Raw genomic sequence first — 23,072 nt, 5'->3', positions numbered from 1 at the left:
AGCTCGTGTGGAAGCCAACATGGAAGCAGTGATGGATTCAATCAATTTTAACAAAAGAAACAATGAATCTCCATATATTAAGGAGGATTAGAGGGAACCAGCATTGGCGACCAAGGATGGAATGCAGCCCATCGTGTTAGATAGAAATAGATTTGGAAGGCAGTGAGCTCACCTGTGTTAGAGTTAGAAAAGCTCCTACTTAGTGATAGGAAACAAAGTTTATAAAGATACTACTATGTAGAGACTATTTCTATGTAGATTGTGAGGTAGCATAGAGACTCCATAGAGATAGAAAGTCCATAATGGTTTGTGGGCTGATAGATCTTCTAGTCCAATCGAGACAAAAGAAGATAAGAGTCCGAGTTCAAGTCTAAGTGGAATTGTCAAAAGATTCTGTACCCACAAGCTGTTGTAACAAATAGTTTTCTTCTATAATACAAACAGTATTTTTTCCTTTACATGGTCCTTATCTTTTCTTCTCAATTACTTTGTACCTATCTTCATATAGTTTTCCTACATGGTGTGTTCACCTTGCATGAGTTATAGCGATGTACCTATCTCTTCTTCTCAATTACTTTGTAGCTATCTTTAAAGAGTTTTCATACATGGTGTGTCACATTGTGTGAGTTACACCGATGTCTATTTACAAATTGTCCCTACATTGATTTGGAAACCTTGCCTAGCATGCAAGAGAGAGCATCTTGTTTACGAGTTTACTTGCATTGAGCTTGCCCACAGGTAAATAGTCAGTCAACTCGGGTGATAGGGAAAAGTAGCATCAACATTGTTGTAATAAAATATCTATAGTAGATTGTGATTTTATAGTAGAATATGCCACTGTTGTGAAGCCAAGGGATTATTGATATACAATTGAATACATGTGATAAAATATGAGTGTCTCTATGCAATCATTTCTTCCCTTTGCATTAGTCTTTGTGCAATCATGAGCATGCTCTAAAACAACTAAAAAGTACCCAAAAACTACTCAATTAGTGCTAAAAGTCTATTCCAACCATCACCCTAGTTGGGGTGCTACTTAGGCTGCTAGGTTGGCATATTTGCCAGCCCTCCGAGTGGTCAGTGAGATCTAATCACACGGTTATCCGCCGCTAAGCCAATTGTAGGCGAGGGGCCCTTGGGGTAGTTTTTATTTTTAGAATTTTTTTAAATGCAATTGGCATACAGATTCTTTCTTTGGGCAATGATTTTCACGGGAAGTTTGGTACAACATAAGATAAAATAGTGATGGATCTATATCTTTGCTATAACAAAAGCTCCCAAGACACACCGTACATGTTTTAAATAGTGGTAGAATTGCTAAAGTAGCTCTCAAGTGTCCAACAAGAATGGTGTCTAAAGTAGCTCACACAACGTGTGTGGGGTGTGGAATAACAACCTTCTTAACTTAATGTGTATCAGATAGATGTGAAGACTCATGAATAGACAATGACCCAGCCAGATATAAAAACCACCAAAATAATATATTTTCGTCCAAAGCTATGGACACAATACAAAAGAGATAGATCCAGAGTCCCACCAATGGTGTGGTCCTCTGATCTTACCACAAGTTCCTTCTCCTATCTGCCGGCTATCTCTAGACTCAAGTCCGTGTGCTGCACCTCGAGTGTAAGCAGACTTTCCATCTAGATCCCTTCCACCTTGCTATCTTTGCACCAGCCTGGGTGGGCATCACTCTGATCTAGGTTTGTAGCTCTACAACCTACTTGTTTTCTTCTGGATAGAGGCCCATAGGTGGTTGGTCTGCTGCTCCTTATGCTACATGAAATGCTCCAAGTGATGGTGAATGAGGGCCTAGAGGTCCTCCTTTTATAGGCCCCCAAAGGGCTAAAATAAAACCGACCAACCAGCAGCATCGACGGACTAGACTGGCTGACCAGTCCGACCTGGTTGGCTGGTCTAACCAACCATATAAAACGGACCTAGCTAGGCCCTTTTGGGATGTTGCTAGGCTTCCCTTTGCTACAGTTATTCCAGCATCCATAGGCCCTTGTGCAGGCTCCAATCCTTCCCCGCACGTGTGTGCCTTTGTTGCTGTAACACCCCGCCATGAGGCGCCTCTACTCTTGGGTCCCTACTACTATCTTGTGCTCTGCTGCTTGCTCTTGCAGATTAGCTAGGTACCCTCCTCTCTTCTTTTGATGCGAGGTGCCGCCCGTTTGATAGCCCCCTCTCTTTCTTTTCTCTTTCTCTGATCTGTGCCCCCATGGCAAACCATAGTGTTGCCCATGTGGCCTTGTCTCTTAGACATTAGGTTCACCTCCCCATGCTCTCCTCATATGGGGGCTTACAGATGGGGAAGTGACCTTTCCAACACCCCCTCTCATTGACACATCTTGGCCACATCTTGGCCCAATGCCAACATGCCAATGACGATGCTCCAAGGACTCATGGGTTGCATTCCTCTAGAACACTTTGATGTCAAAATCTTTTCTTGGCTTTTCACAGTGGCTCCTACTCCACCAAGTCTGGTTCCGCTTCTGCACATCATCTTGGTACTGGTCCATCTCTGGTAGCACCTCCTGGCACCACCACCTTCAGTCACGTTCCTGCCTTTGAACGTGAGCAATCTAGCTGCCATGATCTTCAAGTTGTCCCCCTCATAATGAGTGAACAACCTGGAATCTTCCAGGCACCATGCTTTGAGGGTTTGTTTCAACCTCTCCTTCCTTTGGCAAGGTTTGCAACAAATGAATATCTCCAGATAACTTGGACCATGAACTCTCATTGAGCTCTCAAGCAGGTACTCTTTTGGCTTTGGTACACCTTGTCCATCACTTCCAACAATCTGTGTCCGAGATTTGAAGAAGAAGCATCCATGCTTCCCGTTTTGCCTTCAAAGAAGGCCAATTTCTTACATTCTCACATTACTTGAGATAGATGAAGAGTAGATTCTCTCCACAACATGTTATAAAGGCTCAAATTAAGAACATCAAGTACATACCAGATCATCGTACAACCTGTGTGCTTGCTTTGAGAGGAAACCATGCACCTTAAATAGGCACATACCAATAGCCTGTGTAATCTGTGTAACCATGCACCTTATAGAGGCACATATCAATAGCCTGTGTAAGCTTGTACAGCATCCATCTGAACATGAAACCCCAAGGCATTCCATGGAATCCACCCTTGTGTGAGTATCAACAACCACATACCACTCCATGCTGTCCTTCACCTTCACAAAGGTTTCTGACTCCTCGTTGACCCACATCTCAATGTCAAACATCATCATTGTGGTTTCTAGGTCGGCATATCTGACCTCAGTAACACATGGAGATGTCACCAAGAATAGCTTTTCGATTACCACATTAGCTTTGGTTTTCTGTTACCCTTTGAATCTTAGTCGGACTCCCTCTTTTTTTTTTGATCTGCCTTCTTCTTTCTGCAATCCTTCACAAAATGTCACGGCATGTCGCACTTCTTCTTCTACTTCCTCTTGGAAGTGTCCTTGCCATCAGAGTCATTCTTCTTGGACTTGCCACCATTAGGCTTGCCCTTCCCTTTGCTAGCATAATACATCACCAACAATGCCTTGTCATCTTTGTCATTGTTGTAGAGCTTCTCCCTAGCTTCTTCTTATAGTAGTAACGGACCCAACTCCTCAAAAGTCAGAGGTTTAGTCCTCTGTTCTACTATCAAAGTGGTAACAAAGCTTTTGAAACTCTGAGGTAGCCTCCTCGGTACCATTAAGACCAAAAGGCACTAGTCTGCCTTTTGACCAGTTGATGCTAGTTAATCCCTCACCACCTTGACCTTCATCAAGTAGTCAGTCATGTACCGAATCTACCTCATATCCATATCTAGGTTGTAGAGCTGATGCTGAAGAAGCAAGATTGATGATGTGTTGTCTATCTCGTATAGATCCTTTAGAATGACCCATGCCTCTATTGACGTCTCGGCCATCTAGATGTGAGGAAGCACAGAGTCCGTCGTAGTCCCTATGATATATGCCAGGGCATGGGCATCTCTGTCTTGCCAAGCTTCAAGCTCCTCTCCATCTACTGGTGTGAGTATCTTCCCATGTTTGTCCACTATGTCCTTTGGCTTTACCTCCAATTCCATTGTTAATTTCCACAGCTTTCAAGCCAATAAATGACTCCAGATCTTCACCTTCTAGATCGGGTAATTTGTCGCATTCAGTTTTCCATACTCTCCAAAGTTAAGGATGGTGAAAGAAAGAAATCTGGGGGAGGAGGAAGGGAGAGAAGGGGTTGAAGAGGTTGAAGAGATCGACATATTTGCGGCTAAGCCACACAACAAACTCAATCAAACTCAACCTTTTGTAGACTAGAACTCCTTATGCACTTGATTGAACCTGAGTCACCCTCCTTCTCACAAGGGCAGTGTCCTCCAGTCGTGGAAGTTGATTCCAAAGAGGTTCGGAACAGGGTCATGAGACATCTCAACAACGAAAGCAGAATAGAAGAAGGTGAGGGAGAGGGAGAGCCAGAAGAGAGAGCCACACAAGTTTTGGTGGGTTCAAAATACCCTAATCTTCTATGTCATCCATGTATATATGTTTTTGAGTATTGTACATAACTAGGGTTATGGTACAGTGGCCTTTAACCCCCACAACCTCCCACTTAAAGGCCAATGTGCCTTTAAGGTAGAACAACCAATGGACACACTATCTAATGCCTATCAAAAGATGAATACTCAAACTGCTGACTAGGTAGACTCTTTGTCAGCATATCTGCAGTTATCATCTATCTGAACCTTGACAAGCTCTATGCGCTCATCATCGTTAAGTACCTCCCTGATAAAATGGTACTTGACCTCAATGTGTTTGGTCTTTGCATGAAAGACCGGATTCCATGCCAGCTGAATAGCAATCATGGAATCACTATGCAATGTCGGTACACTTGTATGAATTTCCAAATCTCCCACTAGCTGATCAAGCCATATAGCCTCCTTGCAACCCTCTGTGGCTGCAACATACTCGACCTCTGTGGTAGACAAAGCAATGCACTTCTGTGTGCGAGACATCCAGACACTGCACCACCTACAAAGGTGAACACATAACTAGAAATGGATCTCCTGCTATCCACATGCCTTGCATAGTCTGAATCTGAGTACTCAAGTACATGCATCTCTCTTCTGCCAAAGAAGATACACATCTCCTTAGTACCCTTCATGTACCTCATGATGCACTTAATTGCCTACCAATGCCTCTTTCTTGGATGAGCCATATACCGGCTAACAACTCCCACTATAAATGCAATGTCTGGTCTAGCTTACATAAGACTCCCAACCGCCGATGCATAAGGAACGCTAGCCATCATGCCTCTTTACTCATCCGATTATGGACTATCTACTTGACTCATCTTAACATATGGAGGCAGTGGAGTACTTATTGCCATCCCCCCTTCCATATCGAAATGCTGCGACACTTTTGTAACATACTCCTTCTATGAAAGCCAAAGGAGTTTCCTACTCTGATGATGTGCATACCAAGAATATGACCTATAGGTCATGATCAATCTCACTTCTTCTAAAACCTTGGGACCGAATGAAAGCATCAAACTTTTGATACCATTTCATAGGCACTTGCTTAAGGTCATGGAGACTCTTTTTTAGCTTGCAAATCAAATGCTTTTTGCCCTTTTCTTCAAAACCTTCTAGTTGTACCATGTAAATTTCCTCATGCAAAGCCTCATGCAAGAAAGCTATCTTGACATCCATCTGCATAAGCTCCATATCCTCTGCTGCTGCCACAAGTTCAAGTACACATCTAAGTGTGTTCATCTTTACAATTGGAGAGAAGATTTCATTAAAGTCCCACACCCTTCTCTTGCTTGAACCCTTTAGCAACCAAACGGGCCTTGTACTTAGGCACATCATCACCTGTTACCTTCATCTTGTAGACCCATTTACATGGCAATGCTTTCTTTCCATGTGGAAAAGGAACCAAGTCCCAAGTCTTATTTTTCATGAGTGAATTCATCTCTGATTGCATAGCATACTCCCACTTGCGCTGATCCTCGCGCATCATAGCCTCTTTATAGCTAGAAGGTTCCCCGCAATTAGTAAGCGTTACATGATTTGTATGATTTTCTTTTCTTCTGGATCCTAGAGAAGATAGCCCATCTCTCCACTTTCACCGTAACTCAAAAAGATGCATTTCCTGGACTTAGGGTCTAGCTTCTTTCGAATCTCTTTTGGCACATGTGCATATGCCTCACACCCAAATATATGCAAATGAGAGTAAGAGGGCTTTCTTGCCACTCTACGCCTCTTCAAGAATACGACCATCCAAACTCTTACTAGGTGATCTATTGATCACATGCACTGCAATCTTCATTGCCTTAGCCCAAAAACCACCAAAAAGGCTTGCATTGGAAAGCATATATTGCAACCTTACCTGAATGGTGTGGTTCATCTATTCTGCAAATGGATTCTGCTCTAGAGTATGAGGAGACATGAGCTCCCTCTTAATCCCACATGTATCACAAAAATGTTGAAAGTCATGAGAGATATACTCTCCACCATTATCAGTTTGTAGCATTTAAGTGTTCTACCTGACTGATTTTCAGCCAAAGCCAATTTTTTTAAAATACCTGGAACAGATTGCTCTTCCGAGGTATATAAGCCCACGCTTTCCTAGTTGCATCATCAATGAATGTCATAGTATTCAGCCCTGCCTAATGACCGTGTAGGCATGGGACCACATATGTATGAATGCACCAAATTAAGCCTTTCAAGCTCTTTCTTTCTCCTTCTTTTATGGGATGATTTAGTCTACTTCCCATAGAGAATTGCTCACAAAATTTAAAATTAGAGAAACTCAAATGCGATACATAGAGTTTCATTGCATTTTGGATCATGTGCCCCAACCTACAATGCCACAAAGAAGTACTTGGCTTCTTGGTTATTACAACAACATGATCAGACACCCCTGATACATGTAAGGGATACAATGTCCCACACTTGGCACCCCTAACCAAAACCATAGAGCCCTTTTGAAGTTTACTTTGAAAGCCAAAAGTGGTATGAAAACCAACAACATCTAGCTGACCTGCTGAAATGCGACTCTTGGTTATCTTAGGCACATGTCTCACATTTTCAAAACAAATGCAGACCCATTTGCAAAAGAAAACTTTGTCACCTGCTCCCACTATGTCACATGCATAGTTATTTCCAAGATGCACATAACCTACCTTTTCACTATCATAAGTGGAGAACCATTCTCTATGGGGAGTAACATGGAATGAAGCATCAGAATCCAAAATTCAATCCTGGGAATATGCATCATCTGAAGTGGTAAGTTTGTAGCAAGTAGACTAGTCATGAAGAGACTGTCATTGTCACTATTATAAGTGAATGCATTAATCTCCTCAATCTTCATTTTTTCTTTGTCCTTCTGTGGACTCTCTTCCTTTTTATTTGCACCCCAATTCGCATTCTTTTTCTTATCCTTTCTCTCTTTTCAGCTTGTAGCAATCCTTTTTCATGTGGCCCTTCTTGCGACAATGGTAACACTCAATGTTCCATGCCTAGGATTTGCTACAATACTTCCCCCTTTCTTGGTGGGACTTCCCCCTGAATTGTGGTCTGTCCCTTTGCATATTTAAGGATTCATCTGGCTTGTTGCCATCCATAGACTTTTGTTTAATGTCCTCGGCCAACAAGCTACCCACAAAATCATCAAACTTCAATACTCCACCAGGTGCAGAGTTGCTTGCTAGCTATACGAAAGGTATCCCATGAGGATGGCAATGAACACAAGAGGAATATTGCCTTATTCTCCGCATCAAAATTCATCTTTTGAGCCTAAAATTGGCTAAAAATAATATTGAATTTACTTGAATTCATTCAAGTGAGAAACAATGGTGGAGACCCCTTCCTTCATCTGTAGCTCAAACAACCTCTTCATGAGATAAACTTTATTAGAGGTAGTTTCCTTCTCATAAGTGGCACATAATTTCTTTCACAAATCTTTTGTACTCTGCTCATTTACTACTATGAAGTAGACTAACTCTGCAAGATGAAGTCTAACAATAGAATTTGCCAATGCATCCAACTCATTCCAATCATCCTCAGACATATCTGCAGGCTTAGCTCCAATCCTTGACAAGGGTTTAATTTGCTTCTTTTGAGTAAGCACATCCCTTATCTATTCTTTCCATGAAGAAAACTTTGTCCCATCAAGCTTTTTAATGATGAAAAACTCATTTTCAAACTTGGAAGAGGATGCCATGATGCAAATGAAACAAAATCCCAAATGCTAGTGCCTGCAAGAAAGAATCACATCAAATACCCGGTGCACCCAAATGTGTATGCCAAAATGGAAGGTAATATCACCAAACCTCAAAGGCTCAAAGCATTAGAATGCATCTGACTCATGTGCATATACTATGAGCAAATTTGGCCCAAAAGAAAATGCCAACGGCAATGGCAAAACAATGGCAATCCCAATGCCAATAAGTGCCAAAACACCTCAAGCATAAATGTTGTCCATGAGCATATGCATCAACAAAATCTCATCCAAGAGATCATAGCACAATATGTGCATCCACTGCAATATGTCAAAGTTGTCCCTCAGCATAAAATAGCATCTGTTTGCTAAACGTCCATCAATAAAGCATCCCACAAGGCAATATAGGTCTATCAGCCCATTCAACAAGGACTGCAATGCATCCAAATGGCCTATAAGCATATAATGCAACCCAATGCAAACCACGAATGAGCACACATGGCTCAGAATGCAACCAGAGTGATTTCCATAAGGTATATCCAAAAATCACGGCCCCATGGCAATGATCGCTAGTGAAAATAGAACGTGAGATGCCTCAAAACATGGGTGTCACTGCATAATATCAATAAGACAATCTACAAATATCTCTCTTTGGCTGGAACTTCAAAATACCAACCAATCAATGGGAAATGGGGAGTCATCCCTTGCATTGACCTGTAATCCAAACTCAAAGGTTTGAACCTTTGAATGGATTTTTGACAGAGAAATAGATGATGCAATGCCTTAGAGATAAGGAAATTACTACGGAATCTCAAACTCTAAATCCTAGATCCTACACCTTAAATCCTAAACATTAAGGCTCCCCATACCCTTAAACCTAAATGATAAAGCCTAAATAATAACTAAGAAAATATGCATACCCACCATGCAAATGTTATCTGATGGATATGATACTTTGCATGAGTCTTATCAAGGGTAAGATTAAGGCATGTGAAAAGTTTTATGCCCATTGGAGACACATATAGAATAGAAGTATGCCGATGTGTATTTTTTGACACTCATTCATGACGTGTTGTAAGAAACAAGGCATGCCCATCCATGCAAATGATATTTGATGGATATGATACTCAAAATTCCTTCAAGTGGTTAATTTTAAGCCCATTCTAAAGTATATAACCGATATGGGACAAACCTATAGAATAGAAGAATTCCAATTCATATTTTTTAACACACATGTATGACACTTGGTGTAAAACAAGGTAATATGCATGCCGAAGCATGCAAATGATATTTGATTTTCATGATACTCTTTAGAGTATTTAAAGTGGGTAATTATAAGTCCCATACAAAGTATTATACCCATCATAGGTAAACACATACTATAGAAGCATTCCAATGTATATTTCTAACACTCATTCATAATGCATTGTCAAAAACAAGGAAATATGCATGCCTAAACATGCGAATGATATCCGATGGGTATGATACTTTGTAGGATAATTAAAGTGGGTTGAATTAGTATTGTGTAAAGTGACATACCTATCAAATATACACACATAGGATAGAAGCACCCAGATGCGTATTTTTGTAACACTCATGCATGATACGTGGTGACAAATATGGAAATATGCTTCTCCAAGCATACAAATGATATCCAATGGGTATGATACTATATACCAAATTTAGATTCAATAATTTTAATGCCATTGAAAAGTATCATTGCCATTAGAGATAAGAACATAAGATAGAATTAGCCTTATGCACAAATTTTGATTAACTATCAAGCATGAATCGTGGTGAGAAATAGGGAAGAATGAATGCCCACCTATGCAAATGACATCCAATGGGTATGGTGCTTTTCATAGAATTAAATTGGGTAATTTCAAGGCATGTGAAAAGTACCATACACATCAAAGACACACATAGAGGATAAAAGTACCCCAATGCATGCTTTTGACATTTTTGTGTGACGCTTCGCGATGAACAAGAAAACATGCATGCCCAAGCATGCAAATGATATCTCATGGGTATGATAGTTTACATGGGAGCTAAAATGGGTATGATTAAGGACCATACAAAGTACCATAGATATCGAATATCAATACATAGGTTAGAAGCACCATGATACATATTTTTTAACAAACATGCATGACTTGTCATTCAAAGCAAGGAAATATGCATGCCCAACCATGCGCATGATATCAAATGTATATGACACTTTGTACAAGCTTAAAAGTGGGTATATTGTAGAATGGTTCAAAGTATGACTTCCATTGGAGAGATATACATAGGATAGAAGCACCCTTATGCATAATCTTTGAGAGTGCATGACGCATGAAAAGAATCTAAGAAAATATGCATGCCCAATGACACGTATGATATTTGATGGCTATAATACTTTTAATGGGCATTAAATCAAGAAATTGTAAGACTATACAAAGTGTCACATAGGTCCAAGACATGCACATAGCATAAAAGCACCAAGATGCATACATTTTGACACTTGCATATCCTATGGTGAGAAAGTAAGCAAATGATATCCAATGGGTGTGTAACTTTGCATAAGCCTTTGAAGTGGGGTAATTTTAAGGCCCCTTCAAATTATTATACCCACCATTGAAAGAACACATATTATAGAAGCATGCCAATGCATATTTTTGACACCACTCATGCATGACACGTGGTGAGACACAAGGAAATATGCATGCCCAACCATGCAAATGATATATGATGGGTATAATACTTTGAACGAGTCTTCAATTTGGTAATTTTAAGGACCGACAAAGTATCATACCCATCTAAAAACAAACACATAGATAAAATGACCCTAATGCATATATTTTAACAATCATGCATGACACTTGATGAGAAAAAAGGAAATATGCATGCCAAACCATGCAACTAATATTTGATGGTTATAATACTTTCTATGGGGATTAAAAGTGGGTAAGATAGAGGAATGTGCAAAGTATCATACCCATGGGAGGGGTCAATTCATGATCCAATGTAGCCAATCGTGGAACTATTTTTCGTGCATTGCTATCGATGCATGGCACTGTATTGCATGCATTGGTTGCGGAGATTTCAAATTTGGGGTAGGCTTGCACTTTGGTTGGGTTTCTTCCTAGTGTATTGATTGCCATATTGGGATAATGAGAGATCAAATCTATCAAATCTTGCTGGCATAATTGTTTTGAACACCATGTACATGACACTCTCGGCCTTTACTTCATGGGTATATAGTCATTCTAAACAATGTGAAGAGCTCGACACTCAAGCTTGTCATACATTTATTTTGAGCACCATGCAAAGCCTAACACGTCATACCTTTACGAGTAGATAGAAATACAACACTTGACATGTGGTGGTTTGTGGAATAGTGGGACCATTGTGCTGGTTCTTATGCATGACCATCATACTTGCTCAACATGAGAGCTACATTAGTAATTTTAAGGCTATTTAAATACAACGGAGTGGTCATGCCATTATTTTAGCTTTTTTGTAGATATTTTGGATAGAGCAAGCAATTAATTACTATTTTCTATATCTACACACACACACACACACACACACACACACACACACACACACACACACACACACACACACACACACACACACACACACACACACACACAACAACAACAACAACAACAACAACAACAACAAGATACATGTTTTAGAAATTTAGAGATCTTCTAGTGCATGATCATGATCACAAAAACACTAATATTATTTTAGGATGTAAGATCTTTTTTGAAGACTTCTTGACTATATAGAAAACTATATTGTCGTATGCATTCTTGGGAATCCTTAGCATCACAACCACATGACTATGGTTGGAATGAATGTATTGGGAACTTTTTAGAACTTTTAAAGCATGCTCATGATCAAACAAGAATATGATTGCACATAGAAAATAACATTTTTGGACACTTTTTAACACTTTTAGAGCATGCTTATGGTTGCAAAAAGACACTATCGCATACAGACACTCATATTTTATGCTGAAAATTAGACTATCATGTGGATTCAAGGGTATATTAGAAATCCCTCAACACTACAACCCTAGTCCAAGCCATCTACTTTTGACTTCAATATTTATTGCCACATACTCCACTACAAAATCATAGTCTGCTACAAAACTTTATTGTAATAGTCCAAGCAAACTCATCATTTGGCAAGAGAAAACATCTTTGTATTATTACAAATTTGATTTTACAAGATTTGACAAGAGTATATTGATCCCAAGAAGAAATTTGGCAAGAGAATGTTTAGCTCTTGGGCCTTACAATTGGTCAAGTTACAAATGGTCGAGTTAAAGCATCTTGAGGTGCATCCCAAAGAGGTTGGACAAAAGAAGCACCTCCACTTTGATGGATCCATCCTGCTCCAGATTTGTCTAACTTCCAAATCATCTTGCTCTCTTATTATCCAAATCATCATACTCTTAGAGCTCCACTTTGAAAGAATGCTACCCCACCATGCAAAAGGGCCACTAAAAAGCAAAAGTGACAAAACAAGAAAGCTCCTACACCACCCTGTAGTAACTCCATGTGACCCATAGTGGTGGGTGAAATATACGTCAATCGATACTTTATGCATATGTCCAAATAATCATAAGCTGAGTCAAATTAATCATGCATGCCAACTGGGTGGCATCTCTAAATAATCATGAGTTGCCTTCAATCAATCTACATTCAAGTTGCCTTCAATCAATCTCAATTCAAGCCAAATTCTAGTGGCATCTCAAAATAATCATGCATCGAATGTATGCCAATTGTTGTATGTGGAGCCTGATCCTTTTCTAGAGTTTTTTTTTCTGCTATGCTTTTGATCCAAGAAATTTTATACCCATTCCATGAAGGGGGGAGGGAGGGCCAACGCCCCCCCTAGAACTGTCATGAGGGGGCTCCAATGGGGGTCGAAGACATGCATTATGACCCCCTTGGTGAAGGTTCAAGGGTAGCAACCCCAAAGCCAAAAATACACTAAAATTGGTGCATGAGTTGTGTGGTCAAAATTGTAAGATAAGGGTGTGGCTCGTGTAAGACGAAAATAGTGGATATACTAGTTATATCTTGTATCTCCTCACTTGCTTAATAAGAAAAAAGCAAGACTGGCTATTTCTCCCTTGACATAGCCCACAATGGGTGAACCACGTATATTGGTGTCTTTCTTTCTCATCTATTCTGTTAACTTTTTGTATAGTGTATTTATGCATTCTTATCCTCACATTGTTGCTCCATTATTGTGTCCTAACAAGTGGAATTAGAGTTTTTGCTTGAGCACAATTCCCATTTGACTCTTTTGGAAGCAATTATAGAAGAAGGAAAGTACCATAACGGTGGTAATACAGAATAAGTGATCTCACAAGTTTCCTTTATACAAGCTATTTTAGGATCGCAATCAACATGGTGGTAGTATAGGATAAGTGGTCACAAGAGTGGTGGTTGGTTGCATACAATATATGGGCCCTTGAGGGGCCCCCTTTAGGGGCAAGGACCATATCAGCATATTGACATTCCTTTAGGGGAAAGGGCCACTATTGATATGTCTGGTGGCCCTTTCCCTTAAAGGAATGTCAATATGCCGATATGGACCTTGCCCCTAAAGGGGATCCCTATCAACAATTGCATTTATGGAAGCTATATTAGGATCACTAGTGTGGTGGTGGTTGGTTGCACATGCGATACATCATCTAGGATTAATTGCCAGTAGTGCGATGATTTCCTTCAATTATTAGAAGATGAATGGCGTATAGTTAATTCATTTAGGATTTGTGGTCACCCATCCCCAATGGTTTCACAAAATAAGTGGCGTACATAAGTCGCATTATTGTGGGGCTATTTAGGATTTACTCCAAGCGTGGTGGGTTTAAAACTTACTATAAAAAACAAGCATGATGTGGATTTACTATTTGGTATTTACATAAATCAAGCACCGTGGATTTGGGATTTACTAAATACAAGCCGACTGTAAATACATTTTTCATTTTTTCAAGAAGTCATCCACTACTCCAAGACACCCCATGATGTGCTCATGCACATCTAAATCCATTTTGAAGACACTTTTGTCTAGGCACAACTTACAACAACTAGAACTTAATAGTTCTTACTAGGTGAGAGTACTAGAACTTAATGTAATTGTGGTCTCTCTTGGATGTTTTTTGTACCAAATAGCTCTAACTACTACATCCCACTTCTCATAGCTTGTTACCCAATGATCCATAAATTCTTCCTCAACCTTATGCTTGGGTTTGAAACACTGCTGCAACACAAAGTATAGGTCATCTTCCTTGTTCTCTCTAGAGTCAACGACAACTACAAAATTGTCCTCATCTTCCAGACAGTCAGTGAGGTCATCAAAACACTCCCCAAACTGTGGTGAGTCATCATTTCTCTCTCCATTGTTTGTCACTTCATCTTCACATAGAGGGAAAACATGAACTGCCTCCCATCTCATTATAGTTCAATGTCCTTGCAATTGTCATGATCCCATGTAATTGTCATGATCCCTTGTGTTGCACATACTACAAATTTTTTTTTTCTTATTTTGAGCAGGTGGTTGTTTGAGTTAGCTGTGCAAACTAGGAGTTCCTTTAATGGCCTCACAATAGTGTCTATTTCTCCTTTTTAGTTCATTCACTTTAACTTCATGGAACACTCTGTGCACAACACTATTCTTGAGGCTTTATTTGTTATATGTTGATTGCGTCCCTATGGGAGAGGTTTACTGTGAGTCATGTTACAGCATCATGGGAATTATTGTGATTTTCTTGAGGGCATGTTAATTGCCATTAATTGCTATCTGAATAGAACTTGCTTAATAATAGCACCACATGCCATGGCTAGACCCAAAGAAATTCCATGTCATATTTAGACCCGGTCAGAGATTTGAACCTTGAGACAAAGAAGAATCCATGGGCTGATTTAAATTGAGAGGAAGCACCATCTGACCACACCCAATGTTGTTTTTATTTTCTTCTATATAGGGATCATCATTTTTTAGCCATTCCCAATGCAATAGAAAAGCATGCTACACAAATAAGGTGTCATGTTCCCTATCATCAACAATGTAGAAATGGTATGTGCATTGCATTGACCTAGACTCCAAGTCAGCAATAATTAGATTGGCATTAGTCGTACAAGAATCAAGCAAATGAATGTACGCGATATGCATTAGAATGGATATCTACTTTGGTACTCGTGAGCACTTTGTAGCCCATCTTGATCTTGAAACGAGTACTTTTTTGCACAATCTATGACAAAGGCAATATTGTCGTGGGGAAAATTGGCAAGGCAATTTTTGAACTTCTTATCTTGCCAGCTGGCATTGAAATTATCATGCACATATTTTGGGATGAATTGAACTGAGTACTCTACAAGATCCCTCAGCTGAATTCTCTTATACAATAGTAGCTAGCTATTTTATCTGAACCTTCAACATTAACACATTCAAATCTCCTCCATTTTAGGGTTGGCTTCCCTCATTGTATTTGGACAGACATCAAATTGCCTCTTCTTCAGACCATAATGCATGCATGTGCCATGAATGCATTCAATGTGGGGCCACTCAGAGTCTCCCTTTGGATAGACCACTGGCTCCTATAGAGATCGTAGGCTACCAAAATTGGTCTCCCTTGCAACACATGACGGGGATCTAAGTGGCCTATAAACAACACATTCATCTATGAGACATGGGCATCTATCTTCATGGAGCAATGCTCCAACACGACCATAGGTCAAGTCATTCAAATCATGTTAGTTGTTAAGGCTAGAGAAAGAGCCTTAAAGAATGAATATGAGGAGAGAGAGATATTCACTTTGCAAGATATACATAGGCGATGGAAATGTATTGCACTCTATTCATTTTATTATTTGTCTCAACATACATGCCATCCAATAATAAATAAAACTACAAGACAAAGAGGTAGGTGAGGGAGTTGAGAACACCAAAGTCCACACCCCTTCAGATTTCGTGTGTGAAGAGATTTTAGGATTGACCCTCTCAACTTTAGAATGAGTGAACACACTTCAATGCAAATTCTGTGGCATATATTTATGGCATTATCATTGAGACACCTAATGGATAGGAATTTGAAATAAATTCATGGACCTGAACCCACCAAAATGTTTCTAGGCTCAATTAGATGGAAGTTAGTAGATCCTTTTCATGATGTAAACATCACATTAATCAAGACCATGATGGAACATAAAGGGAAAAGCCTGGTATAACACCAAGGTTCAAACTACTCCCAGACATAGTTGTCGATCAATTTTCAAAAGAGAGAAATTATTATGCAGTAAAGAAAAACTAAGCTATAGTTTATATCATCATTATGGCACTGTGAATATACAATGATACCATGTTATAGCAACATGCTAGGGCTGGGAACATATAAAGTATAATGTCATCCATACATGATCATAAAGAATAATAAAAACATAGAACCATGAATGTATAAGTATGTCCACACCCCATTTGCATGGAGTGTACTTGGCAAAGGCATCACATTGCCCATAGAAATATGTTGATGAACCTTCAACATCTACAACATATGTTACAATCTTGTATTGGTTCTTTTTCCATGCACTCACTTGCTATATGGATCATAATCATGTCAAAGGGTATTGCATTTCATAATATACATCATCATACCCAATAGCATGCCCTTTGGCTTATTTGTATTTTGAAGAAACTGGAGAGAAACTGGGGTCACATTGCACTTGCTTTCGGGCAACTGATATATCCAATTTTGCTAGCGTTACCACTAGAGGGTGGAAATCACGGTGGATAGTGGCAATTCATTGATTGCCTCCATGGCATCAATGGCAAGATGTAGCTTGTCATGGCTTACAAGAGAACCAGGCAAAGGCTACATGATAGGAAAGCTGAAAAAGCTTGCTGAAGGCATAAGGAATAGATTGTAGGGCAAGGAAAGAAATGGCATGGTATTAAAGCAGCAATTGGAAGACACTTTTGCAATGTTTGTGGAGGGAGAAACAATGAGAAGAAACAATACTCCTTGCAGAGTAGTTGTAGGAAGTGGTTACAAATGCACACATTTGATCATTGCCATCGAAGCAAAGAGCATGAGCTATGGTCTCACATTCGATGGGACAGTCTTGATGCAGTGATGTCAAGCCATTCAAGTGAATACTAGTCTTGCATCTTCACAAGCTTTACTCGATACATCTTAGATTAGCTAGATGCAAAGAGGGTGACATTAGCTATGTTGGTATCCTGTGAAACAAAGGAGAAATGGCTTGAGCACACAATGTCAAAGATGTTGTCAATCAGAAGGACCAACATGGCTCCAATGGTTGGACATAGAGTGAAAGCAATGCAGGATCATCCCAATCCAAGAAGTATGTGGACTTCAATAGAATGCAAGAAAAGGAGGGACAACCTAAGTGTGGAAGTTATTGATTGAGTGACAATGTGGGATGAGCACATCATACACATGCTTGATACAACACAGGTTACTGGTTACCTAAACTAGCTTGGTGGTTGTTTGTGAATGAGTTTAGAAACAATTTAATTTTTAATTTAATCTCAAAACTAGGTTGGCTTGGAATGAATGTGGTTGTCCTAAACCAACCCAATGGTTGGAGCAATATATCATTGTGTTGGTTTAGGTCAAACACTAGTTATGTGATTGTCCTAAACCAGCGGGGTTGAACAACAATGTATTTCACCAACTTGGTGGTGGTTGTCTATGAATGAGTTTTGGAATAATATAATTATTTAATTTCTAGGCGTTGGACTTAATATGATTGTTTGATTGGAACATCATGCAATATATCATCGTGTTAGTTCAAGCCAAACACTAGTTATGTGATTGTCCTAAACCAGTTATGTGATTGGCTTAAATCATGTTATGCAATATATCACTGTGTTGGTTCAAGTCAAACACTAGTTATGTGATTGTCTTAAACCCATGTGGTTGAACAGTAATATATTTTGTGACAAAAAGAAACAATAATATATTATTATTGTTTGATTGATGAGCAACCCGGTGGTTGAAATTGATGTGTTTCCTAGTGGTTAAAGTTAAGTTTAAATTTTGAGCTATTTTGGATCATCTACTAGCTAATTTCTAAATCGGTCTTAATTGAGTGCCCTAAACCAGCTCGATGGTTGGAACATCATGCAATATATCACCGAGATGGCTCAAGTCCAATAGGAGTTTTATGTGATTGTCCTAAACCATCATGGTTGAAATAAAAATATATTTCACAAATAGAAATAACTAATGACCAGCCCGGTGGTTGGTTGAAATTGTTGTGTTTCCTAGTAGTCAACATATTTCAGATTAATTTGTGGTTCGGGTCATGTACCATTCAATTTCCAAACCGGGATGGCTGGGACTTAATATGAGTGTCTGAATGATGTTTATGCTAGTTTATCCAATCATGCATACGAGCTACAACCTTGATGTATATGTCATTGCTCTTGGATATCAGACTCCTCATTAGCACTAGGGCTCCAGTAGAAGATTCGAATACCAAAATTTAGCAATCCCGACATTTGATCCTAAATTCTATTCCTATGGTCTTTTCCAATTTCAATTCTAAACAACTTCTCCTTCTATTTCTCTTGACAGAGTTCTCAAATCCCATGCTCCATTTTTAAGCATTCTTTTCACATACCCTTTCTTTGGGTCTTCCTTAAGTCTTTTTCCAAGCCTTTCTTTTAGAATTTCTTTTCAAATATCTTTCTTGAATTTTTTGGAACATTTTGGATGTACAACCTTTGTTTCAAATGTCTTTCCTAATACTAGCTCGGTGGTTGGAACATCATGCAAGAATTCACCAAGTTGGCTCAGGTCAAACATGAGTTTTATGTAATTGTCCTAAACCAGTGTGTTTGAAACAAAAATACATTTCAAATTATCTTTATTAGACTATTTTTTGCACATGCATGTGTTGTTTTTCTCACACTAGTGCAGAAATCATAGTGTTTGTTTCCCCAAAAGGGAGAGCAAGGAGCACAAGGAGGCAAGTTTCAGAAGTGGCTAGAAGGACCCACACTTTTAGATAACTCAAGTCTTCTAGTTGGAAGGGAGGAGAATTTAAGCAATTTCTTGTTTGTCTTTGAGGAGTTCTCTGTGGCCTCTAATTCCATAATCAATCAAGAAAAAACCATTGTAGTTTGGTTGGGGTGGGATTCGAATGGTATACAAGGTTTTCTTTTAGATGGATCTGAGCTAATGAAATTATCAGATATTTAGGATGCCCTGTTGGATTTGCTGTTAGTTTGAAAGATAAGTTTTAGTGGTGCATGTCCAAGATGCTGAGTAAGTTTGCTACATGAGAGAATTCCAAACTGTCTTTTGTGAGCAAGGTAGTTGTTGCTAAACAAGTGTTGATGTCTATCTCAGTGTATGTGATTTCTGATTTTCCTTTCTCTAATAATGCCGTGAAGAAAATGGTCAGGTATATTATAAATTTTGCATGGAGGGAGCAATGGCATGCCATAGATTGGAATCTAGTAGTAAGGAGGATGGACTTGGGTTAGAAGAAATGGCACCACTATCTATACGAGAAAAATTGAGGTGAAAACAGACTAGAGGACACTCAGATTCTTAGGCCCTTTACACACCAAAGAGTGCCTGCCCATCATAAATGGGGGGAGCCAATCAAGATGCTCCATTGGTGTGGATGGGTGCCCCCCTTTACACACATCAAAAATTTAGGGGAGTCCAAAAGCTGAGTCAGCTGCCACCTCGTGCCCATGATAAGAGATTTCTTGGGCAGGCGACTTTGGCTGCCCAAGTTTGGGCACCCATTTTTCAACCAATTAGATTCAAGTACATGATCATTTCCCATTAAATGCTCCCTTTTTATATTGCTTGGGCAGTGTGTAATCCCCCTGTCCATTGAAGATTCTCCAAAGCTTTTCTTGGCTGCCCACAAGTTGGGCAGCTCTTGGGCATCCTTTGGCTGTGTGTAACCACCCTTAACCTTAGGAGATTGCAAAAATTGCTTAACAAGGTGAATGATCAAAATCATTCATGAGGCTTGCCTTGGAAGCTGAGAGAGAGAAGAAGAAGAAAAGAAGAGAGAGAGAGAGAGAGATAGCAAGCAAGAAGAAGAAGAGAGAGAGAGAGAGAGAGAGAGAGAGAGAGAGAGAGAAGGGGACAAAAATAGCAAAAACAGAGGACAAAAATAGCAACGGTGGACAGCCAATCACATGTTTGCACTCGTCCAAAAATTCACCAAACTACTACTCCGCCGCCGCCACCAAAAGTTCACCAAACTACCACTCCAATGCGGCCACGCGGCAAGCCAATTAGAAGCTTTATCATCTCAAAACAAAGAAAACGTTTACTATAAGGTAGGCCAAAAACGCTCCAACATCTTGCCTTGCCTCCAAATGAATTACCCGCAAAGCATACGTACAAGGGTCAGGCATTTGCGACGCCCAGCAGAAACAAGTCAATATAAGCACAGGGGCAAACGCACACGCAACTGTCGTGCTTGCATGCACGCTGAAAATCATCATCAGAAGAGCTTCAAAAGTCTTAAACATACGTGCAACATGAGTAAAGGACACCCGAGATATTAGGTGGAAGGCAATTGCATGAGGAGAAGCGCAGAAGGACGACGCAAAGTAAAGGTTGGAGAAAAGCTGACCAACGCTCCAATCTTGTCAGTGTCTTAACAATGACCCTTTTCGTCTTTTTGCTTGCGACTCTCTGTCTGAGGTTATGCCCCCCCACCTTTTGCTGCCTTTGTGCAGCGATTGCTCTTGTACAATCAGAGCTGGAAATGCAGCCTACAGGAAGTTGCATAAGGTAAATGCGGTCAAACGAATTCATGCTCATACAGTGGAACTTTTAAATCAGCTTCCAGTGTTTAAGACAAACAATTTGATGCATATGTATGTGAAGTGTGGGAGTATGGTGGATGCTCGCCATGTATTCGACAGCATGCCAAAGCACGATGCAGCGTCATGGAACATAATGATCCTGGGGTATGCCAAGCAGGAAGAGGGTGCACAGGCTTTGGAATTTTATGCACGGATGCACCAGGAGGGAGTCCAACTGAGTGATCGAACCTTTGTTGCCGCATTAAAGGCTTGCAGTAGCCTTATAGCACTAGAAGAGGAGGAGAAAGATGCTGCAAAATCCGTGAACATAGGGTGCCTAGAGAAAGGTAGAGCCATCCATTTCCAGGTAGTAAAGGGTGGCTTTGAGTCAGATGTATATGTGGGTACTACCTTGGTGGATATGTATGTGAAATGTGGAAGCATGGCGGATGCATGTTGTCTCTTTGAACATTTGCCTCATCGTAATGTGGTTACATGGACTGCCATGATCCTTGGGTATGCCATTCTCGAAGAGGGTGCTTTGGCTTTGGAGTGGTATGCAAGCATGCACCAGCAGGGTGTCCAACCGAATGATCGAACCTTCGTTGCTGCATTGAGAGCCTGCACTAGCCTGGCGGCACTGGAAGATGACAATAGATTCGCAAAAGGAGGATGTTTGGAGAAAGGTAGAGATATCCACTTCCAAATTGTGAAGAGTGGTTTTGAGTCGGATGTATTTGTGGGAAACACCTTGGTGGATATATACGCAAAATGTGGGAGTATGGAGGATGCACAGCGTGTCTTTGATGTTTTGCCTCATCGTGATATTGTTACGTGGACTAACATGATCCTGGGGTATGCTGAGCAAGAAGGAAGCAGGGAGGGTTTCAGACTTTACGCTCAAATGCAAGAGCAAGGTCTGTCTCCAAATAGGTTTACGTTTATTGCCATCCTAAAAGCATGTGGCAACACAACAGCTTTGGAAATTGGGAAGCTAGTGCATTGTCAAATTAGCAAGATCAGTGTTGAAAGTTTGGCACATGTGGCAACTAGTCTTATTGACATGTATGCGAAATGCGGGAGCATGGTTGATGCCCGACAATTGTTTGATACATGGCCCACAAAAGATGTTGTGCGATGGAATGCATTGATTGCAGGATATGCTCGCCAGGGAAAGAGTGAATTTGCATTGCATTATTTTGAGAGAATGAGGTGGGAAGGCGTACAGCCGAGTGGCATCACATTTCTGAGTGTTCTCACTGTATGCAGTCATGTGGGTCTAGTGGACAAGGGCGAGAAGTACTTTCAGGCTATGACCAAACATTATGGCATTACCCCAACCATGGAGCACTACACTTGCATGATTGATCTTTTGGGCCGGGCAGGCCAGGTGGAGAAGGCAGTGGTAATGGCAGAGAAGATGCCATTCCAACCTGATATTGTTGTATGGTCGAGCATATTGGGTGCCTGTCGAAAATGGAAGAATGTAGAGGTTGGAAAGCATGCTTTTGAAAATCTGATGAGATTAGATAGAAACTTTCATCTAGCATATGTCTTGATGGCAAATATATATGCAGATGCTCACATGCAGGAGGACTGCGATAGGACGCACGTCATGAGAATGAATGTTCAGGCATGGGAGAAGCAGGACAAAGCTGGCTTTGGAAAAGTGGGAATAGGATATCCTGAATGCAAAGAGTCGTGGAAAATTTTCTATAAAAAGGGAGGTCGGAGGATATGTGCCTGAGTCATACGAATTATGAAAGCTGTTCAGGCACAGTGAGAAGCTGGTTTTCCTAAGGAATGCACTCAAGGGGACACCTTTAATTGTGATTCAAGCAGGGGATTGCAATAACTTCACAAGGCCACACTTATTACATCTAAGTATCACACCAGAAATGCAAGTTTGTATCCTTAGTGCTTGGATACAAGTCTTGGTGTGAAAACTATGGTAATAATCCCTATATAAGGCAACGGGTTCTGTTGAATTGAAGAGTTGATTTGCTCTTGGCCAGGGCGAAGTTTTTTAAAAGAAAACCTTGAC

The 23,072-nt window shown here is 40.2% G+C and overlaps 1 protein-coding gene across 1 annotated transcript; it reads left to right on the top strand.

The window, feature by feature from the left end:
• Positions 1-20,927: 20,927 nt before the first annotated feature.
• On the top strand, positions 20,928-22,775 carry LOC147895398 (pentatricopeptide repeat-containing protein At3g02330, mitochondrial-like). Its single transcript, XM_087383466.1, has one exon. The coding sequence runs from the start codon at positions 20,928-20,930 to the stop codon at positions 22,773-22,775; it is 1,848 nt and encodes a 615-aa protein (XP_087239592.1).
• Positions 22,776-23,072: the final 297 nt, after the last annotated feature.

This window comes from Dipteris shenzhenensis, chromosome 13 (genome assembly GCF_047967505.1).
Source record: "Dipteris shenzhenensis isolate YYH24624 ecotype China chromosome 13, Dip_SZ_1.0, whole genome shotgun sequence".
Taxonomy (NCBI): domain Eukaryota; kingdom Viridiplantae; phylum Streptophyta; class Polypodiopsida; order Gleicheniales; family Dipteridaceae; genus Dipteris; species Dipteris shenzhenensis.
This window is presented reverse-complemented; position numbering and strand designations above follow the sequence as displayed.

Bases quoted from the DNA above. Each gene is read 5' to 3' on its own strand.
- LOC147895398 (XM_087383466.1), top strand. From the start codon at position 20,928: ATGCCCCCCCACCTTTTGCTGCCTTTGTGCAGCGATTGCTCTTGTACA.